We start from the raw sequence: 17,743 nt of genomic DNA, 5'->3' as shown, positions 1-17,743 counted from the left end.
CCGATGCGGGGCTTGAACCCATGGACCGTGAGATCATGACCTGAGCCGAAGTCGGACGCTTAACAACGAAGCCACCCAGGCACACCTGTCCTCCTCTTTTTCTGACTTCTCTTTTGCTACTCAACTTGTCCTTACTCATTCTCTACTTCTTATCTGGAAATTTTATATTGTCTTTCTTTTCTTTTAGTAGTTATCAATAAAAGTTTATAAGCATACTTCATAAAGTCTATAATTAATATTTCTCATCTCCTGATCTGCATGATTAACTTTAATCATATCTCCCCTCCATTTTATCTTCTCATTGTTAAATGTTTTAATTCTACCTTGTTTTTATATGATTCAAATTAGTCCTCATTAATGTTATTTATAAAAAAAAAATTCAGAATTTCCCCATATTTTCCCAGTTTCTTTGCTGGGTGTTGTTTTCTTTCACTTCTTTCTGGTATGAATTTCCTTTTTCCTGAAGTGCATCATTTGGTAATTCTTTCACAAGGGTCTATGAATGGTTCCCACTTTCAGTGTTAATTTCATTTGATTTGTGTAGTAGCTGAGTGTGGAATTTTTGGTCAACAGCTCTGTTTCTCAGTATTTTGAAAATAATCATTCCATCACTTTTTAACTTTTGCTTTTCAGAAGTCTGTCTTAGTCTAACTGATCTTTTTCAGGAAATGTCTTTTCTTGCATTGTTTTTGAGAGCTTTTCTTTGTATATATGTTCTGTGGTTTCATAATGGTGTCCCTCCATGTGGATTTATTTTTATTTATCTTACTTAGGACTTGTGCTTCTGAAATCTGAAGATTCACAACCTGTCATCAATTTTGGGAAGTTCTCAGCTATTCTTCCTTTAAATAGTTTCACTCCTCCATTCTCTTCAGTGTGTATTTCTGTAACTCATGTTACACATACCTTTTCCTTTATGTTTAGTGTGATTTCTTAAACTTCAAAAAATATAAATTTTCTTGCATTTGTTCTTTGTTGCATGTTGGATAATTTCCTCAGATACCTCTTCTAGTTCACTGAGTCTCTCTTCACCCATGTGGAACCTGTTTAACCCTTCCACTGAGTTTTTAAAATTTCAATGATTATATCTTCATTTTTAGAAGTACTACACAGTCATCTTTTCCTATCTGTTCTTGCTTTTCATAGTGTCTTGCTATTTTAATATTTTTTATTACTTAAGTATTTAGTAGTTTGAACACATTTATTGCATAGTCTGTATGTCTAAAGCTCTTGTAGGTGGGGACCTGCCTTTTGGTACATCCACTGACTCTTTCCTGGCAGATTGTATTCTTGTGGGCTTTGTTGTTTTGGATTGTGAGCTCATATTCAGTGGAGTTTTGTCCATTGGAATCCTGTACTACAGTATGAAAGGCATGTCACTCTAGGTTAGATTTATTTTTGCCCCTTCCTGCTGCCCCGGGGCTATCATCAGTTTCAAACCACTTTTTGTGTTAGTTTCAGGAATTGAGATTTACAGACCAGTTGGGTAGTGTAAATTATACCTCTTTTATGTACATGAATAGGTCAGTGATTACAAATGTTGAAGGAAGACTTTTCTCTTCCTACTCATAGTTCAGGCAGAGATAGACAAGTTTCCTTACCATTTCCTATTCTGTTAGGTGAATATGAATTTTTTTTCTTGTTTGTTATTTTAGTGATGGGCCCAGGTTTATAAGGAATCTCATTTCCAAATACCCACTTCCTAGTGTTTGCCTAAACCCTGGTTACCGATACCAGCATTCTTTTCCTACCCCCACACTCCTGGGGTCACCCCAGCTCATGTACTTTCATTTTGTTTTTCATTTACTTTTTTGTTTTTGGTCCCTGGGGATATTTTCCTTACTTTTTTTTTTTTCTTTTTTGCAAATTTAGCTGTGCTTTTAAAAGGGTTTGTATTATATTTTGTCCAGAATTTCTAAGTAGGTTTTAGAAGGAGCGATTTCAAGCACTCTGGATAGCCAGAATGGCAGAATTGGAGGTCTTAGTCCTTTTACATTTCCCTGTCCTGTACTAATACCAGGGGTTTGTTTGTTGTTATTATTGAACTGCAGGACTTCTATTGATCTCTGTTGTTTTTATAGTTATTGTCATTAAGTGTGGTCCCTCTTTTTAGCTTTTTTTTTTTTTTTTTTTTTTTTTAATCCTGACTCTGTTATCTAGTATGTTAGCTTTACTGCTCAGACCCAAGTCATTAGTGTGTTTCATGTACGTACCATCTTGATTTTCTGTATTTGGTAAAAATATTAAAACTGGAACAATCCATGCATATAGCCCAGGGATACACCACTAGAGGTCTGTGTGTCAGTGGATATTAAACACATCTCTTTGAAATTACTTACAGATATGTCCAACTCTGTTACTCAGTTCAGCTTACATTTGAACTTGGCTCACAAGGTTTGTTCCTAATGAGCTTGCTCAGTTCAGCTCAGTCTAATTTATTTCCACCAATATCTCTGAAGTACACCCTATGTGCCATTCTGTGTACTGTGTATACCACAGACATATGAAAGAACAAGTCGTAGCTCCTTCCTTCATGATGCTCATACCTGGTAGAGAAAAAATTCAGGGAAGCAAATAACCAGCCATATGGTAGTCTCTTTCTGCATTTTGCTCAGGATCAACCTCTTTCTCACTGATTGCTAGTTTATGACACCTACCTCTTTGCTTTTTTGTTGTTCTTGTTGTGCCATAGGCATGTTGGTTGAGTTTATATTATTGATTTGTGGGAAAAATTTTATAGGTTAATTTCCACATTTCTTTTCTCTGTAATCTTTTGTGAATAAATTCATTTTGGTATATTCCTAAATTTTCAGAATATTAAATCAATAAAGAATTACTAAAACTATTGGCAAATGTTAAGTTAATTTCATATTTTATTTACTTTTTATTTTTATTCTATTTATCCCGTTGGTTAAAATTTTTCTCAAGTTTTCTTTTCTCCAAACTTCCTGTTTCCTAGAAAGACAGTGCATTATACATGTCTGATATCAATTTTATGTTTTTTGGCCTGGCCCCTTGTGTTGACTTTTTCACCCTGGCTTTCCTCCCTGGTCTAAGACTTCAGCTAACCTTTTATTGTTAGTCTTTGAAAATTTGTTAGGCAGACTAATGATGTAACCACATTTCCAGTGAAAGAGCTTAATTTAATTAAGGGATAAGTTTTTATCTGACTAGAAATTTTAGATTTGATCTTTATTCTTTTTTTTTTCTCTGTAACCCCAATCAACATTCATTAAGCAGGAGGTCCTGTCCGTGTTTCCCTTTGAAGCATGTCATGTCTGCTCCTGGTGTCTTAGTCCCACGTCTAGTGTCCTAGCTGACACCTTTATCCTTTCTCACTGATAATTGGGTCACTTCCTAAATGTTTTTCATTTCTCCTGACTGTAATTTTACTCCTGTGTTTTTCATCTGGCAATTCCTGATCTAGTAAGTTATAAAATCAATTTACTTGTGTATGATCAGAATTTTTTAAAGATGTAAAATAGAAGAGAGAGACAATATTAGAGTCCATGGCTATAATCAAAATGTTTTTTCATTAAACTTTTGTTGAAAAAAAATTTTTTTAACGTTTAGTTATTTTTGAGAAGAGAGAGACAGAGCACAGGTGGGGGAGGGATAGAGTGATTGGGAGACACAGAATCTGAAGCAGGTTCCAGGCTCTGAGCTGTCAGCACAGAGCCCCACACGGGGCTGGAACTCACGGACCATGAGATCATGACCTGAGCCGAAGTCGGACGCTTAACTGACTAAGACACCCAGGTGCCCCTAAACTTTTGTTTTAATTATGTATATACTCCAACCATTAACTTACCATCTGTAATAGGAAATAATAATTGCATGGGTTTTTGCCATTTGGAGGAGTGTTATTTGAACCTTTTCCTTACGTCTAGAGAACTGTGAATCATCTGAGTCTTGGTAGGAGGCAGGACCTGTGTTGTATTACAGATAAAGAAAAAATACCACATCTTGCCTTTTCAGCATCCCTCTCAGCAAGGGTGCTGGCTTCTGACCTAGGCTTACTTAACCAGATATCTGGGATGTTGAACTGGGACTGACAGAGGCAGGAAAAGTGAGCACCGTGGCTGATGGTGGTGACAGTAGACACGACATCAGAATTTGGTTTTCTAGGCCACATAGGCCAATAACCCCAGCTGTGGCATCCGGTGGTAGCAGTGGGAACATCGTCAAAATGGTTTTGGGCGCAGTTTGGGAATGTTTCTGGATGTGTAGCTTCCATTTACTTCTCTGCCTAGTTTGTCAGTCTGCTACTCCAAAATTTTTGGAGATTTTATGAGCTGCTTCATTTCCATTCAATCCATTTCTTGTCTACTGCGATGGACTGAATTGTGTACCCTTCCTTCATCTGTTGAGCCTTAACTGCCATGTGACTGTATCTAGAGATAGGGTTTGTAGGAGGAAAGTGAGCTTAAAGGAGGTCATAAGAGTGGGACCCTAATGTGATAGGACTCTGGCCTTGTCAGAAGAGGAGGAGAGGGAGATCTTTCTCTCTTGGCCATGTGAGGACATGGGGCAGAGGCAGAGAGATCTGCAAGCCAGGAAAAGAGCTTTCACCTGAAACCAAACCCTGTTAGACCTTGATCCTGGACTTTCAGCTTCCAGAACTGTGAGAAATAAATGTTTGTTGTGTAAGCCAACCAGTGTGTGGTATTTTGTTACGGTGGCCCGAGCTGACAAATACAGACTTGGGTGCAGGGAAGCGGGCAACAACCACACACTGTCATGAAAAGAGGGAGGCAGAGCCCCATGGACTTCCCAGAGCGTTGCCACGGAGTGGGACTTTCTTCCTGCCTAAGCTGGGGCTGGGGCTTGCTTTTTCCACTAAAGGACCCCTTCTCAGTGTCTCCAGGAGAGTGGCTCATCTGCTTTTCACCTCACTCCTGCCTGGGCTAGGCAGAAAGGTACTTTTAAGGGCAGAGAAGCAAACAACATGTAGTTTGCCATCAATGGCAATATTTGCACAAGTCTGAGTGTGCTGGGTCCGGGCCCAGGTGCCCAGGAGCCCGCTCAGCCGGCACCTGCCACCTCTGCCCTGGCCTGGCCTGACCACCAGCTGCCCCTGCAGGCTCCCCACTGCTTGGCCGGAGGGGGCCGGCACACCTCTGAGCACATCTAGTCTGTTCCTGGGGACTGTACCTCCTAACATCTTGTTTGAGGCACAGAGCCTGAGTGCCCCGCAGGACAGAGATAAGTCACGCCACAGAAGAAACCCCTGAGGGTTTATTGCTACAATTAAAGTTTTAAAAGCAGCTGACTAGGAATGAACAGCAACATTTTCAAACGAAAACTGAGAATGGACCTGTGTGAGATGTGGAAAATATTTTAAAGCAAAGGAAATGATTCAGCACCTCCGCGATGTGGCACAGAGATGAATTACGCAGGTCAGTTTTAACTTCTGTGGAGAGCCTCTACGTCTCGGATAAATCTGTGCGGGGGTGCTTCACAAAACGCTCACGGAGGAGTATTTAATGTTAGAATTCGGAAAGAGAGGAGCCCCTCCGAGTGATTTCAGCCTTTCCTCTCAATCAGAATGGTGGAAGGGGGCATACATAGCCTGTCTTGTGGGGCAGAGCTTTATTTACATAATGGACGCTTTGTAAAGTAATTTAAAAAGTGACCTTTGAAAGGTTTAACTCGGTTTGTTTTGTTAGATTTTCTCATTTATTTTTTTTTCCCCAGGTCTGTTTTCGCAACTTCTTGTAACATCTAAGCGAATGCTTTAAGAGAATATATTTCCCCTCTATTTCATAAATCAAACGTACAGGTGTTAAGTAAAAATAAATAAATTATTTTGAAAAGTAAATATTCAAGTTACTTTGTAGACATTAACTAAAATAAGGATTTTTATGGTGCAGTCCCAAGTGCTAAATGTTTAATCTTAGGAATAAATGTTTCAGTGTTTTTTTAATTTTAGGTATTTTTCCAAGCAAATTTGGTTTTTAGTAGATTCCATTTTTCATTACTGAAAAGGGGCTTAACTAATGTGTATTTGCAGAATTGTTTTACTACATTGAGATCAATATTAAATATTACCTAAGACTGTAGTGGAAGAGGGTTAGAACTGCATCTGTGTTTAAAAGAAATTTTTTTTTAATGTTTATTTATTTTTGAGAGAGAGAGAGAGAGAGAGAGTGTGCGCACGCAAGTGAGCGAGCAGGGAGGGCAAAGAGAGAGGGAGACACAGAATCTGAAGCAGGCTCCAGGCTCTGAGCTGTCAGCACAGAGCCCCACGCAGGTCTCAAACTCACGAGCCAAGAGATCATGACCTGAGCCGAAGTCGGATGTTCAACCGACTGAGCCACCCAGGCGCCCCACATTTGTGTTTCTTATTTGAGAGATTTAAGGAATAATTACTTTAATTTGGAGGACCTGATGATTAGGGAGAGTTTCCAAGAGGTGTCCCTGCAGTTTTGGGTATGGAAGGCTTGTGTAGCGATGAAATTTGACCCAAAGTGAAATGGATGTTTTGTGAGGTTTTGAGCTTCTCATCGCAGGAAGTATTCAAGCAGAGGCTGAATGACTTACTTTCAGGGATCCTAGAGTTACTGGGTCTCTGCACTCTGTGGGAAGGTATGGTGTTCAGTAGGGAGAGACTTCTGAGGGCCCTTTGCATTCTAGAGCAAAAGTTCTAAATAGTTTAGTTTGTCAGAATCACATGCTTTTGTTGGATGAGTCATTGTTTGAACTCATCCAGTGATCACTCAAAATTTGAAGACGCAACTTAAAGGAAATTGCTTTTGGTTATTTAAGATGCTGTTGAATGCTTAGCTTTTCTAATTTTCTAAGCTTAAAATAAATCACACAGGGGACAAAGGATTTATTCAGGTTTTGAAAGGCAATGCAAAAAGGTCTCTCTGATTAGTTACCCTCACAACTTCAACTCAAGCTAGAGAAGAGGAAAAGAAATGTGGTTTAGCTATTTTTTTTCCTTTAGATTTCTTGTGCTTGTAATTGATCTTGTTCCTAGCCAGCTCACGTTTCTTCTGTATATAACTAACCCACTGCCAAACATGTTTCACATACTTTTATGTGAAGTCGACTGGCATGAAAAACATGGTGCATTTGGGGTCCAGAGGACCCAGATTTATTTAAGAATGCCTGGAGAGGACCTGTAACGGCGGTTCCTTCCACATGTGACCATCTGAGATGCTAAGGGGGTAAAAAAGAAGCCGTTTAGTTTTTAGTCTCAGAATCAAGGCTGCCATCAAGTGGGGGAAATTAGAGGTAATTGTCATGCCATTGTCTGAGGCAGAGTGAGATTTCCAGAGACCATGATTTCCAGGATCCCCAGCATCCTCTCTCCTTTCTCAGCTTTCTGTCTCCCACTGCCCGAAATGCCAGCCGGACTCTCTGATCTGTTCCTCATTGTCCCAACAATCTTAAGAAATCCTTTCATTCTTTGTCTCCTTCCTCTGCTTTATTATGTGTCTGTATCTCACCACATGGAATTATATTGTATACAGCACTTATTTTACTTTTTAAATTGGTGTTAGTTCTGATGCTAATCATTTCCTCTAGAACGTAAGCCCCATGCAGACAGGGGACCTGTCTGTCTTGGTCACTGCTGTATCTTCAGCTCATAGAATAAGTAGTACCTAGTATATACCAGGTACCAGGGATGAATCTTTCAACATTTTTACTGGCTCATTTGTGGAAGTTTCTAGCAGCTTTCACTGAATTGACTTAGATTTCTTTTGTAAAACTGTGCTTCCTCATCTGATGTAATTTCCTCGCCTCCCCCTCATCCTCTTTTGCAGTCATTATAAAATGTTCTCCTCAGTCTGCATCCTTAAGAGAAGCCAAATCTCACAACTTAAACAAGAAAATAAAAGGCAGTTACTTCTTCAGACTTTTGTCTCCAACTTTTTACTTACCATTCCTTGTCATTACTTCCCTTCCTGGTTCAGGTCTTGGAGGTGATGGTCTACTCTGCTGTCTCAGCCCCGTCCCCTTCAAAACCCTCTGCAGCTTGCTTTGTGCTATCTTTATATTTCATAAATTCCTCTCATCAGCGTACTTTTTCCTAGGGCTTCTCACAGCCATATCTAAAACTGACTATGTTGCACTCATTACGACCTTTTCTACGTGTCCAATGCCATGCAGCTGGCCACATTTCCGCTTTGGTGTCAGTCGCCTGTGGGCCATCCTTCCGGGAGAACCCCGAGGCTGGTTAGCTTTATTTCTGACTCTGCAGTGTACAGCCCAGCTCCCTGCTTCTGTGTTTCCCCATCATCCATCTCCAGTCATTGGTCAGGGAACAAATCCTTACAGTCCCATACTCAGAGTCCTTATTTCCCGCAGCGTCCCTTGGCAATCTTGTTCCAACATTTGCATTTCCTTACATCTGCATATCCTAGAACACAGGCTTTGCCACCAGTGTCGGCATGACTGGTTGCTCTAATTGGATCTTCTGAGTGATACCAAGTTGAGGTTTAAGAAACTGCAGATGGATTCCCAGCTCAAATCCTACATGCATGTATTCATTTGACAAATATTTCTGACTGCCCGCTATTTGCAGACATTGGTTTAGGCTCTGAGGTCACCGGGGTAAACACGGCAGAGAAAATCCCTGCTTTCTTGGAGCTTACTTTCAGTTTGAGCCTTTTATTGTCCAAGAGGAATTTTTAAAAGGGACTTCTGACATTTAATTGGGTTTTAAATTAATTTTTAATTTATTAAAGCTGTGCATTCAGAAACCTACTTCATCCTACAAATCTTATGACTATTTTTAAATCAAGTCATTATTGTATAAAAATAAGAACAGGCTCTTTCATATTGTATTTTACTAACATTTGGTTAATTCAAGTTTAAAAGTTGAAATTTCTCTCAACGATTAGTTCTGATCCCACTTTAGGTAACTCAGTTTCCTTCAACATTTTAAACCTCTTTTACACATTTAATCTTTCTGATTTCTCAAGTAGCTCAACTGCCTAGTGGGGCAGACTTTCAAACCTAACAAGCAAATCATTCTAAGAACATAAGCAGCTTAAAAAAAATAATGATCAAACATATACATGTAGAAACTCAACCTCTGTTAAACATTTCCACACTGTTTCCAAAATTAAATCAAATGTTCTTACACCTTCCAATTTAATATCACAAGTCTGAAATCAATTGCATGTGTCAAATTGAAATCATAATCTCTAAGTATTTCAAACCCTTTAAATAAACATACCTAGAATAGCCCAGTGATGTGAAAATTACCTTTAAACATATTCCATAAAAAGTACAAAGAGTGTGGGTTTGATTTACTTTGTTATCTCTGCTCTTATTTATTAAATCTTTCCTGGGGTGGCAAAATCACCAACACAATTAAGGTAAGGAGTTGTACTATCTTTGGATGACTGGGGTTACTAGGTTGACAAATCAAAATACTCCTATGGTGAATGATTGCTAAGAGGTTGGCCTGATTTGTGTTTTTCAAAGATGGCTCCTGGTCTGTATGGTGAAGGATTGAGGGGGGTGGTCAGATGATATCAGTCTGTCAGTGACTCGTGGGTCTGTCTGACTCTTCATCAGCCTCTTCATGGGAGGGGACTTTATCTGTTAAGATACTCTTCTTAGTTTCCACATCTCTGCTGCCTCTTGTACCCTTCTCTTTTATTCTTTCCCCTGCTGCGTGTCTCTCTAATTCCTTTCCTGGTCCTTTAATTTTCACTTGCTCCCAGTTCTCCTGGAGGTGAGGTGAGATGTTTTAGGTTCTAGGAAGGGAGGAAAATAAGGCCTCCCCACAGAAACGGGTTGGGGGTTGGACTTAGCAGAGGAAAAAAATAAGAAAGAAAACATTCCTGACACTGACACATAGTCAAAAATCTAGAGGTATACACAACATATGTCAACCTGGGTTATCTTTGTGGGACATGGTTATGGAGGACCCTGAGTTTCTACTCTCTTCCATGTTTTTGACAAGAAACATACTGTTTCTATAATCAGAGAAATTAAATAAATAAGTAAATAAATAAATAAATAAATAAATAAAAAGTAGATGCAAATCAAGGGGATTAGCATGGCAATAGAATCACCAAAGGCTTTATAAAGAGGATGGAAGTGAATCTTGAAGAATTGAGGCTTCCCACTTAAAACAATCCTATTGTTATTAAATCTTCTTTCAATATATCATTGTAGTGTAAGAATGGCTTTTGAAATGGCAGATTGTGATGTATCTTATCAGATGGAATGTGAACAAAAGTCACCATGTGTAGGTTCCTGTATTTATCAGCAATTTGGGGGTGATTGTTTTCATAGTTTAATAGTCGCAGTGAATATAAGACCACTTTGTATCTTGCAGCTCTCACTGACAGAGCAGCAGTACAAGAAACAAATATGTGAACACCAGCTTTATGTTTGAGGCACTACAAGGTGCCTTCATGGGATTTACAGGGAATGAAAAGGGAATTATCACTTGCCTTAGAAAACTTGATGTAATTATGGAATCATGCATAATGTCCTCTCTGACCAGAAAAACTATATTTTAATTTTGTACTTATTTGAAAAGATAATGGAAGCTTCTGATCATACTAACCTACTTTGATAATGTTATTATCTCATGCTAACTGTTAGTATTTTGAAATTGCTGTAAAGTTCTTTTATGAGGGGCACAGTGCTGTGTATGTTTAGACTGATGACATTCATATAATTGAATAGAATAAACTGAATACTCGGGCTCCTTAGCTCAGTAAAATTTGGCTCTTTAAAGCCCATTTTAGGAGTACCTGGGTGGTTCAGTTGGTTAAACATCCGACTCTTGATGTCGGCTCAGGTTGTGATCTCATGGTTGTGAGATCGAGCCCCACGTTGGGCTCTGTGTGGAGTGTGGCACCTCCTTCGAATTCTCTCTCTCCCTTTCTCTGTGCCCTTGATCACATATGCGCTCTCTCTCTCTCTCTCTCTCTCAAAATAAGTAAACTTTAAAGCCTGTTTTAGAATTTTACTTACTTGTATTATATTGTACATAGAACACTGCAGTGGAAGAATGGAAATAATCAATGTTTGCTGGAATGAATGCACAAAAAAATGGATGAATGAAGGGATAGATAATAGGCCTTCAATACATTTTTCATTGTCAGTTTTGATGGCCATGCACATGAACTTATGGGCAAATATGATATGGCTAAGTTGGCCAGTTTCCAGCACAGCCAAGTTTAAGCCATTTCTTTGAGGCTAAGTCATCCAAAATACAACTTTATTGACTCAGATCATTGTATAGTTGAGCTGATCAATAACCATGAAAAGTGGCCAAAAAAAAAAAAAAAAAAGCCAGTTTGCTGAATGACCAGTGCAGTAATAATGTATAGAACTGGTCTTTTTCTGTGATTAGCTGCTTTGCTGGCCTTAGACTTGTGGCCACATTTAAGGAGAAGGAAACCCAGATTAATGAGATGATATTCCAAATCCTGAAACAAAATAGGACATATATTTTCTATATGTAACACTTTCTTGGCCCAGATATTCTTAAGTAACTGTTGGGAAATTGCTGTAAAATACATAGAGAATTGGTCCTATTGTGTGAGCCTTTATGGTACAATATAACCTCCAGCTTAAGGGACCACATGTTAAAGTCACATTGGGGCTGGTTTTCCGGTTTAGATTTCAGCACAAAGGATTTACTGGAGATACTGGGAAGATTTCTTGACAGAGCTATTTAATGCTAGAATGAGTTATTAGGAGCAATTGTGGATTCTCTTGGTGGCCTCTAAATATAGTTCCATTTCTCCTCTGTCCAGGATGGGGTAGGTAGGCCTACCTGAGAACAGAAGGACAAACCAGACTGGTCCTGCTAGCCCAAAGTTTTGGTAATTCATTACAACCCAAAAGGAAGCCGGCAGTTCTTAAATGATTTAGTGGTTCTGTTTCATATATTCAAGTGAGAGCCACACACCATGTTGGATTTTTACGCTCTAGCTTGGCTGACTGCCCCTGTGTGAAGACCTTCATTATTGAGTTTTATTTTCATTCACTCTAAACTTTTCCCCTTGGGTGGAAATACGTGTGCTTGGCCTCAGCTCATAGGGAAATTATTTAATGTATAACTCTGAACTTAATATACTGAGTCAAGCAGTAGTAGAGCAAAATACGATTTTTTTTTCTCATTTGTGAAACAAATTATGCTCTTCGAGAGCAGTAGATGCTTATTTCCAAACTGACAGAATTCTTTCCAAAAGTCCTGCTTAAAAAGAGTTTGGCGGGGTGGGGGGGGGGGGCGGGAAACAAAATACTAAATAGAATAAAAAAGGTGTGGTAAGATCATCACGTATAATTTTTTTGCTCTTTCAACCATTACAGAATTTTCAAGATACCTAATAAGATCGTGTACTTCTCTTACTTTGTAGATAGGTGCTCTTTATATTTTTGTTTCAATTTTCTAAACTAAAAATATACTAAAAATGCATAGCATTTTTAAAATGCACTGTAGAGATGTTTTTAATGCAGTGTGAATATTCAACTTTAAACCTCCTGAATATTTTAATGAAATCGGCTCAGTTCCAACTCCTCTCTGCGTGTATCCATTATGTATATGGAAAATAGATCATATCAGTGTGTAGTTCTTTGAAAATAAAAGTAGACATCCTAAGCAACATGAGAGTTTGGACTGTTTATTATGTATGTGTCCTTTTTGTGTTCCAGCTCAGTGCTTAACCTTTTAGTATCTAAACTTAATGCGTGTAGAATATAGACGGTGGGTGAGTTAAAGTTGTTATGAGGGCCATAACTTTTCAGTTTCCTGTATGCTTAAACTTGAAACCTTAATGTCGTATTAATGGAATTTTGTGTCTTATGTGTACATGCACAAATCTTCTAGACAGATGCTAAAAATGCCAAAATGAGATGAATACAACTAAGAATACAACTAAAAATGTTCTATAAATGTGATTATAGGGTTTAGGCATCTTGTTGAGATCACTTTTTTGTTTTCTGACAAAGCTGGCGTAGCTGATTGACCTTTAATATGCGAGAAGAATGTGCCAATTATTTGTGTACAGGTTGTCTTAACTTGACAGACTGCTTAAGAACTGTGGGCAAAGCAAATATTTGTATATTTAATCATTTATTACCATCAAATTCCTTTATTATTTTAGACATAAAAATTTAAAAATATATTGGCTACAAGGCCAAATAACCTTAGGAACTTTCAATTTAGAGAGAATTTGTGGCATTGCACAATGAGTTTGCCAGAGAAATAATTATGTGATTGTGTCCACACTATTTGTTAGAATAGAGGACAAGGTTAATTCCACCCTCTCCTTGGGGATCGAGCTGATAGTCATGTGACAATGCTACTAATTTAAATAGTGATTAGACACATATGTGGCTCTAACCTCCCCAAGGTTAGTTAGAGGCAGTGATTGACTCATCAAACTCTCCCTCCCACCAACCCTCTCTCCAGTCTTTTCCTTCATTCCATAGGTGTTATTGAATGTTTGTAGACTTCTAGTTACCCTGCCCTAGGCTTAGGAGACAGTGACTTGATTAAGATAGGATTTCTGCCCGCAAGGAGAACACAGAGTCATGGGTCAAACAGACAAGAAAATCAGTCACTTCATTGACTCAGCGGAAGGTATAATGAGTAGAGAAGGGACACAGAAGAACCTCCGTTCTTTCCTTGGGATGGTGGTGGGAAGGTGAAAGTGCCAGTGGAGAAGCAGTCAGGAAGAACTATACAGAGCAGCTAGTAATGGAGTTGCGTCTGCGACTTGGAGATGTAGGTGTTATATAAGCAAATGCATGTGAGGAAAGAAGAAATTTGGTTGGGGCAGAGGGTTAGAGGGTGAAGTTTATGGCTGGTGGGTTCACTTGACCTTCCACACAGAAGAACTCAAATTCAAGTGGGAAATCTTTTGGGAACTGTAGACAGGTCCACAATGGCTAGAGAAAGGGAGAAATAATGGGAAATGACAGGTGAAAAATATTTCAGGTGATGACAAGCCTCATACGACCCACAGAGAAAACTGGATCTTGCCAAATAATTTAAATCAGAGCAGTGGCCCAGTTATATATGCTACAGAAAAATCATTCTGATGGCAATATAGAGAAAGGATGAATTGGAGGGACACAAGACTATTTAGGAAGGCATTACTGTAATGCAGGGTTGTCAGAGGCAAAAGCTGTCTAGAGTCTAGGCAGAGAACACAAATAAGTAAATGGGCCAAGTTCAGAAACTGGAGAACTTGGACATAGGGCCTAAGTAAATAAAAGGAGCCGTCACTACTTGGCTCCAGCCCGTTGTTGCCCTTTGGGAAAGCAAAGATACCCCACCACACACATGCACACACCCTGTTGCACATTCATTATTTACTTTTGGCTCTCAGATGGGTGTCAAACGTTTTTAAAAACATGAACAGGTCAACACTATACTGACCAAACAAAATAAATCATTGGGCCACATACAACTTAAGCCAATGTGTCACTGAAGTGTGTTCTTTTGAACACTGATCTTTGAAAAATGAGTTCTCTGGTCAAATAAATTAGAGGCAATTGGAACTTGACAAAACTGATTTTAAAATTCACAAGGAAAAGAAAGTGTGCAGGAATAGCCAAGATCATTCTGTAGAAGAACAAAGATGAGACGATGTCCTACCAGATATCAAACCATATTATAAATCTGTGATAATTAAAGGAGCATAGTTATCAGCACAAAGATGACAGATAAATTAAGATAGAATGAATATTTCAGAAACAGTCTCATGTATATATGACAATTTAGTTTATGATAAGGGTAGCATTTTAAATGAGTCGAGGAACGATGGGTCATTTAAGAACTGATACTGGGGAAACTAGCTATTAACTTAGCAAAAACAAAGTTAGGTTCTAACTCATGCCCTGAACAAAAAATAAACATAAGGTAAATTGAATAACTAGTTAAAAAAATAAAGCAATAAATATCAGGAAATGGAGGAAACATTTCTATGATGTTGGAAAATAGAAGGCCCGCTCAATGACATGAAATGCAGAAAACAAATTTGACTTGACCAAAAAAACCCCAAACATTTGGGCAATATAAGCCACCATAAACAATATTAAAAGGTAGGCTACTATCTGGAAAAAGATATACAAATATAACAGTAATGCAATAATATACAATAATATATATCATGCTATCCATAACATGGAAGTAACCCCTCCCAATTAAGAAAGAGACAAATAATTTATTACAAAATTATTCAAAGGACATGAACACAGTTAGTTCCCTGAAGAGGGGAGATAATTGGTCAGTAAACATATGAAAATATACTTAATCACATTGCAATCAGATACATGAAAATTAGAGATACAGGAGACTTCTTCCCCTCCCTAAATTGGCAAAATAAAAATTTGGTAATATCAAGAGTGAGAGTCTGGGAAAATAGGAACTCTTTCATTACAGATGAACATAAACATTGGTATGGTCACTTTAGAGCACATCATTGTGAGTGTCAGAACTACTGCTCTGTGATCCAGAAATTTCACTTCAAAGCATCTACTGCGGAGAAATGGTAAAGGCTGTCATCCCTCCCAGCATTGTCTACAATGGCAAGCAATTGGAAAGAATCCAGCTGTTCATCTGTAGAGGACTGGTTAAGTCACATACTTACACTGTGACATGCTATACAGACTTAGGTTAAAAAATAATGAGGTGGATCGGCTGATGTGACAAGACCTACTGAGTAAACAGAACAAATTACCCCAAACAAAATACATATAGTATGAAACCAGTTCTTTAAAAAGGGAAAAAGACATAAAACAATGCTATGTGTTAAAAAAAGAGCAGAAGTGTGCATGCAAAAGAGATAACGGTAATTAATTAAGGTGAACGTTTGAGGATGGGGAAGGGAATTATGTTCAAGTGGGACTCAACTTCATGGTAATTAAAAAATTTTTAACAAGCATGTATGCGTGCATTTATGAGCTACTTGTATAATCAAAGATAAATGAGGGGAACCTGGGTGGCTCAGTAAGTTGAGCGTGTGACTCCAGCTTAGGTCATGATCTCGAGGTTCATGAGTTTGAGCCCCACATTGGACTTCAGCTCAGGTCATGATCTCAAGGTTCATGAATTTGAGCCCCACATCAGGCTCGCTGCTGTCAGCCTGTCAGCGTGGAACCCACTTTGGATCCTCTGTTCCCCTTTCTTTGTCCCTCCCCACTTGCACTCTCCCTAAAATAAATAAATAATAAAAAATTAAAATATTTTCCATGATGGGAGAAACTTGAGCCTGCTTATATTCTAAGGAGGAAGCAATCAATAGAAAGGAACAAGTCAGAAGTACAGGGGACAAGTTTATGGATGGAGAAAGGTCCCTAGGGAGGTTAACAGAAAGAACAGTCTAGAACTTAGTTGGAAAAGATTTGCTTTGGATAGAAGGACCAATCTCTAGGACCAGAGAGGAGGAAGTGATGGGGCTAATGGAGATAAATTTATATATGTGCAGGCGGAGGTCGGGGGTAGAGAGCTGAGGAATTTCCTGTATGATGGACCTCTGTTTTCTCTTTGAAGTAACAACTTGTCCCTACCACCCTCATGTCCTGTTATCCTCACTGTGGATATCAGTAAATGTGACTGCCTGGCCTCCACCTGTTCGCCTCAAACACATTTAATGTTATTAGTATCTCATTGCTTTTGAACTCTATCCTCTTGTCATCTTTGTAAAGAACAGCTTGTTACTGCCATTGCATAGGCTCCCACAAGCCCTGCAAACCCTGAACACTAGGTCACAATAATGGGCCATATCAATGAACCAATTCCTGTTGTTGGAAAGAACCCGGGGGATTGTTTCAAAATGTCTTGCTTTAATTCCTAGTGTATCCCAAGAGTTTTTCTCTTTCCTGTGCATTCAGAGGACCATGTTCCCAGCTTTTTCCCCAGAGAAATCTGTGAAACCACCCCGCACCGAAATTCTCTGGAATTTCTTTTCTTGCAGCCTCACAAAGCCCTCTGTTGTTCCTCTGTAACAGTCAGCTAACTGTGAACTTGGGAAGAAGTGGCTCTGCCCTTCCCTCTCTTTAGGATTTTAAGAGCCTACCAACAGCCTGACCTTACCTTTTATGTAAAATATATTTAGCCACTCATTGCAAGTTTCAATTCCTTTGTGATCCTTGGGTTCCAGATAGGGAATTGAAAAGAGTTTTTAGATCAGGCCTCAAAAGACATTAAGGAAAATATCCAAGTCCTTTTTTCTGCTCTAAAACTTTTCTGCCTTTCCTAGAGGCTGTTCCCCAAGTTTCTGGTACTTTCTGTCTTTGATAGCTTCATCCAGGAGGGAAACCTTGAACAGATTAGCCATTCTGTTCTGTTTTCTATGCTATTATGAACATGAAAGCACATCTTTTGTTTCTCTCTCAAATGGGTGATACAGATTTTTTGCTGTTAATTTTCTGTCCTTACCTTTATCCATCCTAGTTACTAATAAGTGTTCTGAAATACTACTTTGCAGGATTTTGCTGTGTACTCAGGATACAAATCATGGTACTCAGGATGAAAGGATTGTAAATTTGCACTATATTCATACCTGTAAGATGCTCACTACATGTAGTGTGAGCATAAAGATGTGGCTTTAAGATGAGAACAAATGAAAAGTATTGGAAAGGATAATTTAATTGTATATAACTCAATCTGTTGTATTAATCTTTTTATTCTAATTAGCCCTCACATTTATTGTTTAAATGAAGTCAGTAGACTTAATCTCTATGACTTACATATTTGTATTTTTTCCTATGAACTTTTGAAGAAAGCAACTTTAAGATGAATATT

General features: G+C 38.6%; 1 protein-coding gene across 4 annotated transcripts in view; it reads left to right on the top strand.

Annotated features, from left to right (window-relative positions):
- The window catches only part of KIF6 (kinesin family member 6), a 388,723-nt gene that overhangs the window by 43,861 nt on the left and 327,119 nt on the right, over nt 1–17,743 (top strand). The window contains exon 1 of one of the 4 annotated variants that reach the window (XM_058733814.1): nt 5,254–5,399. The exons of the other annotated variants lie outside the window; for them this stretch is intronic. Coding sequence (XP_058589797.1) covers nt 5,374–5,399 — 26 coding nt within the window. The 5' untranslated portion in view covers nt 5,254–5,373. Of the gene's footprint in view, nt 1–5,253; nt 5,400–17,743 lie in introns of those variants that run through there. 4 annotated transcript variants of the gene reach the window in all.

This window comes from Neofelis nebulosa, chromosome 6 (assembly GCF_028018385.1).
Source record: "Neofelis nebulosa isolate mNeoNeb1 chromosome 6, mNeoNeb1.pri, whole genome shotgun sequence".
NCBI lineage: Eukaryota > Metazoa > Chordata > Mammalia > Carnivora > Felidae > Neofelis > Neofelis nebulosa.
This window is presented reverse-complemented; position numbering and strand designations above follow the sequence as displayed.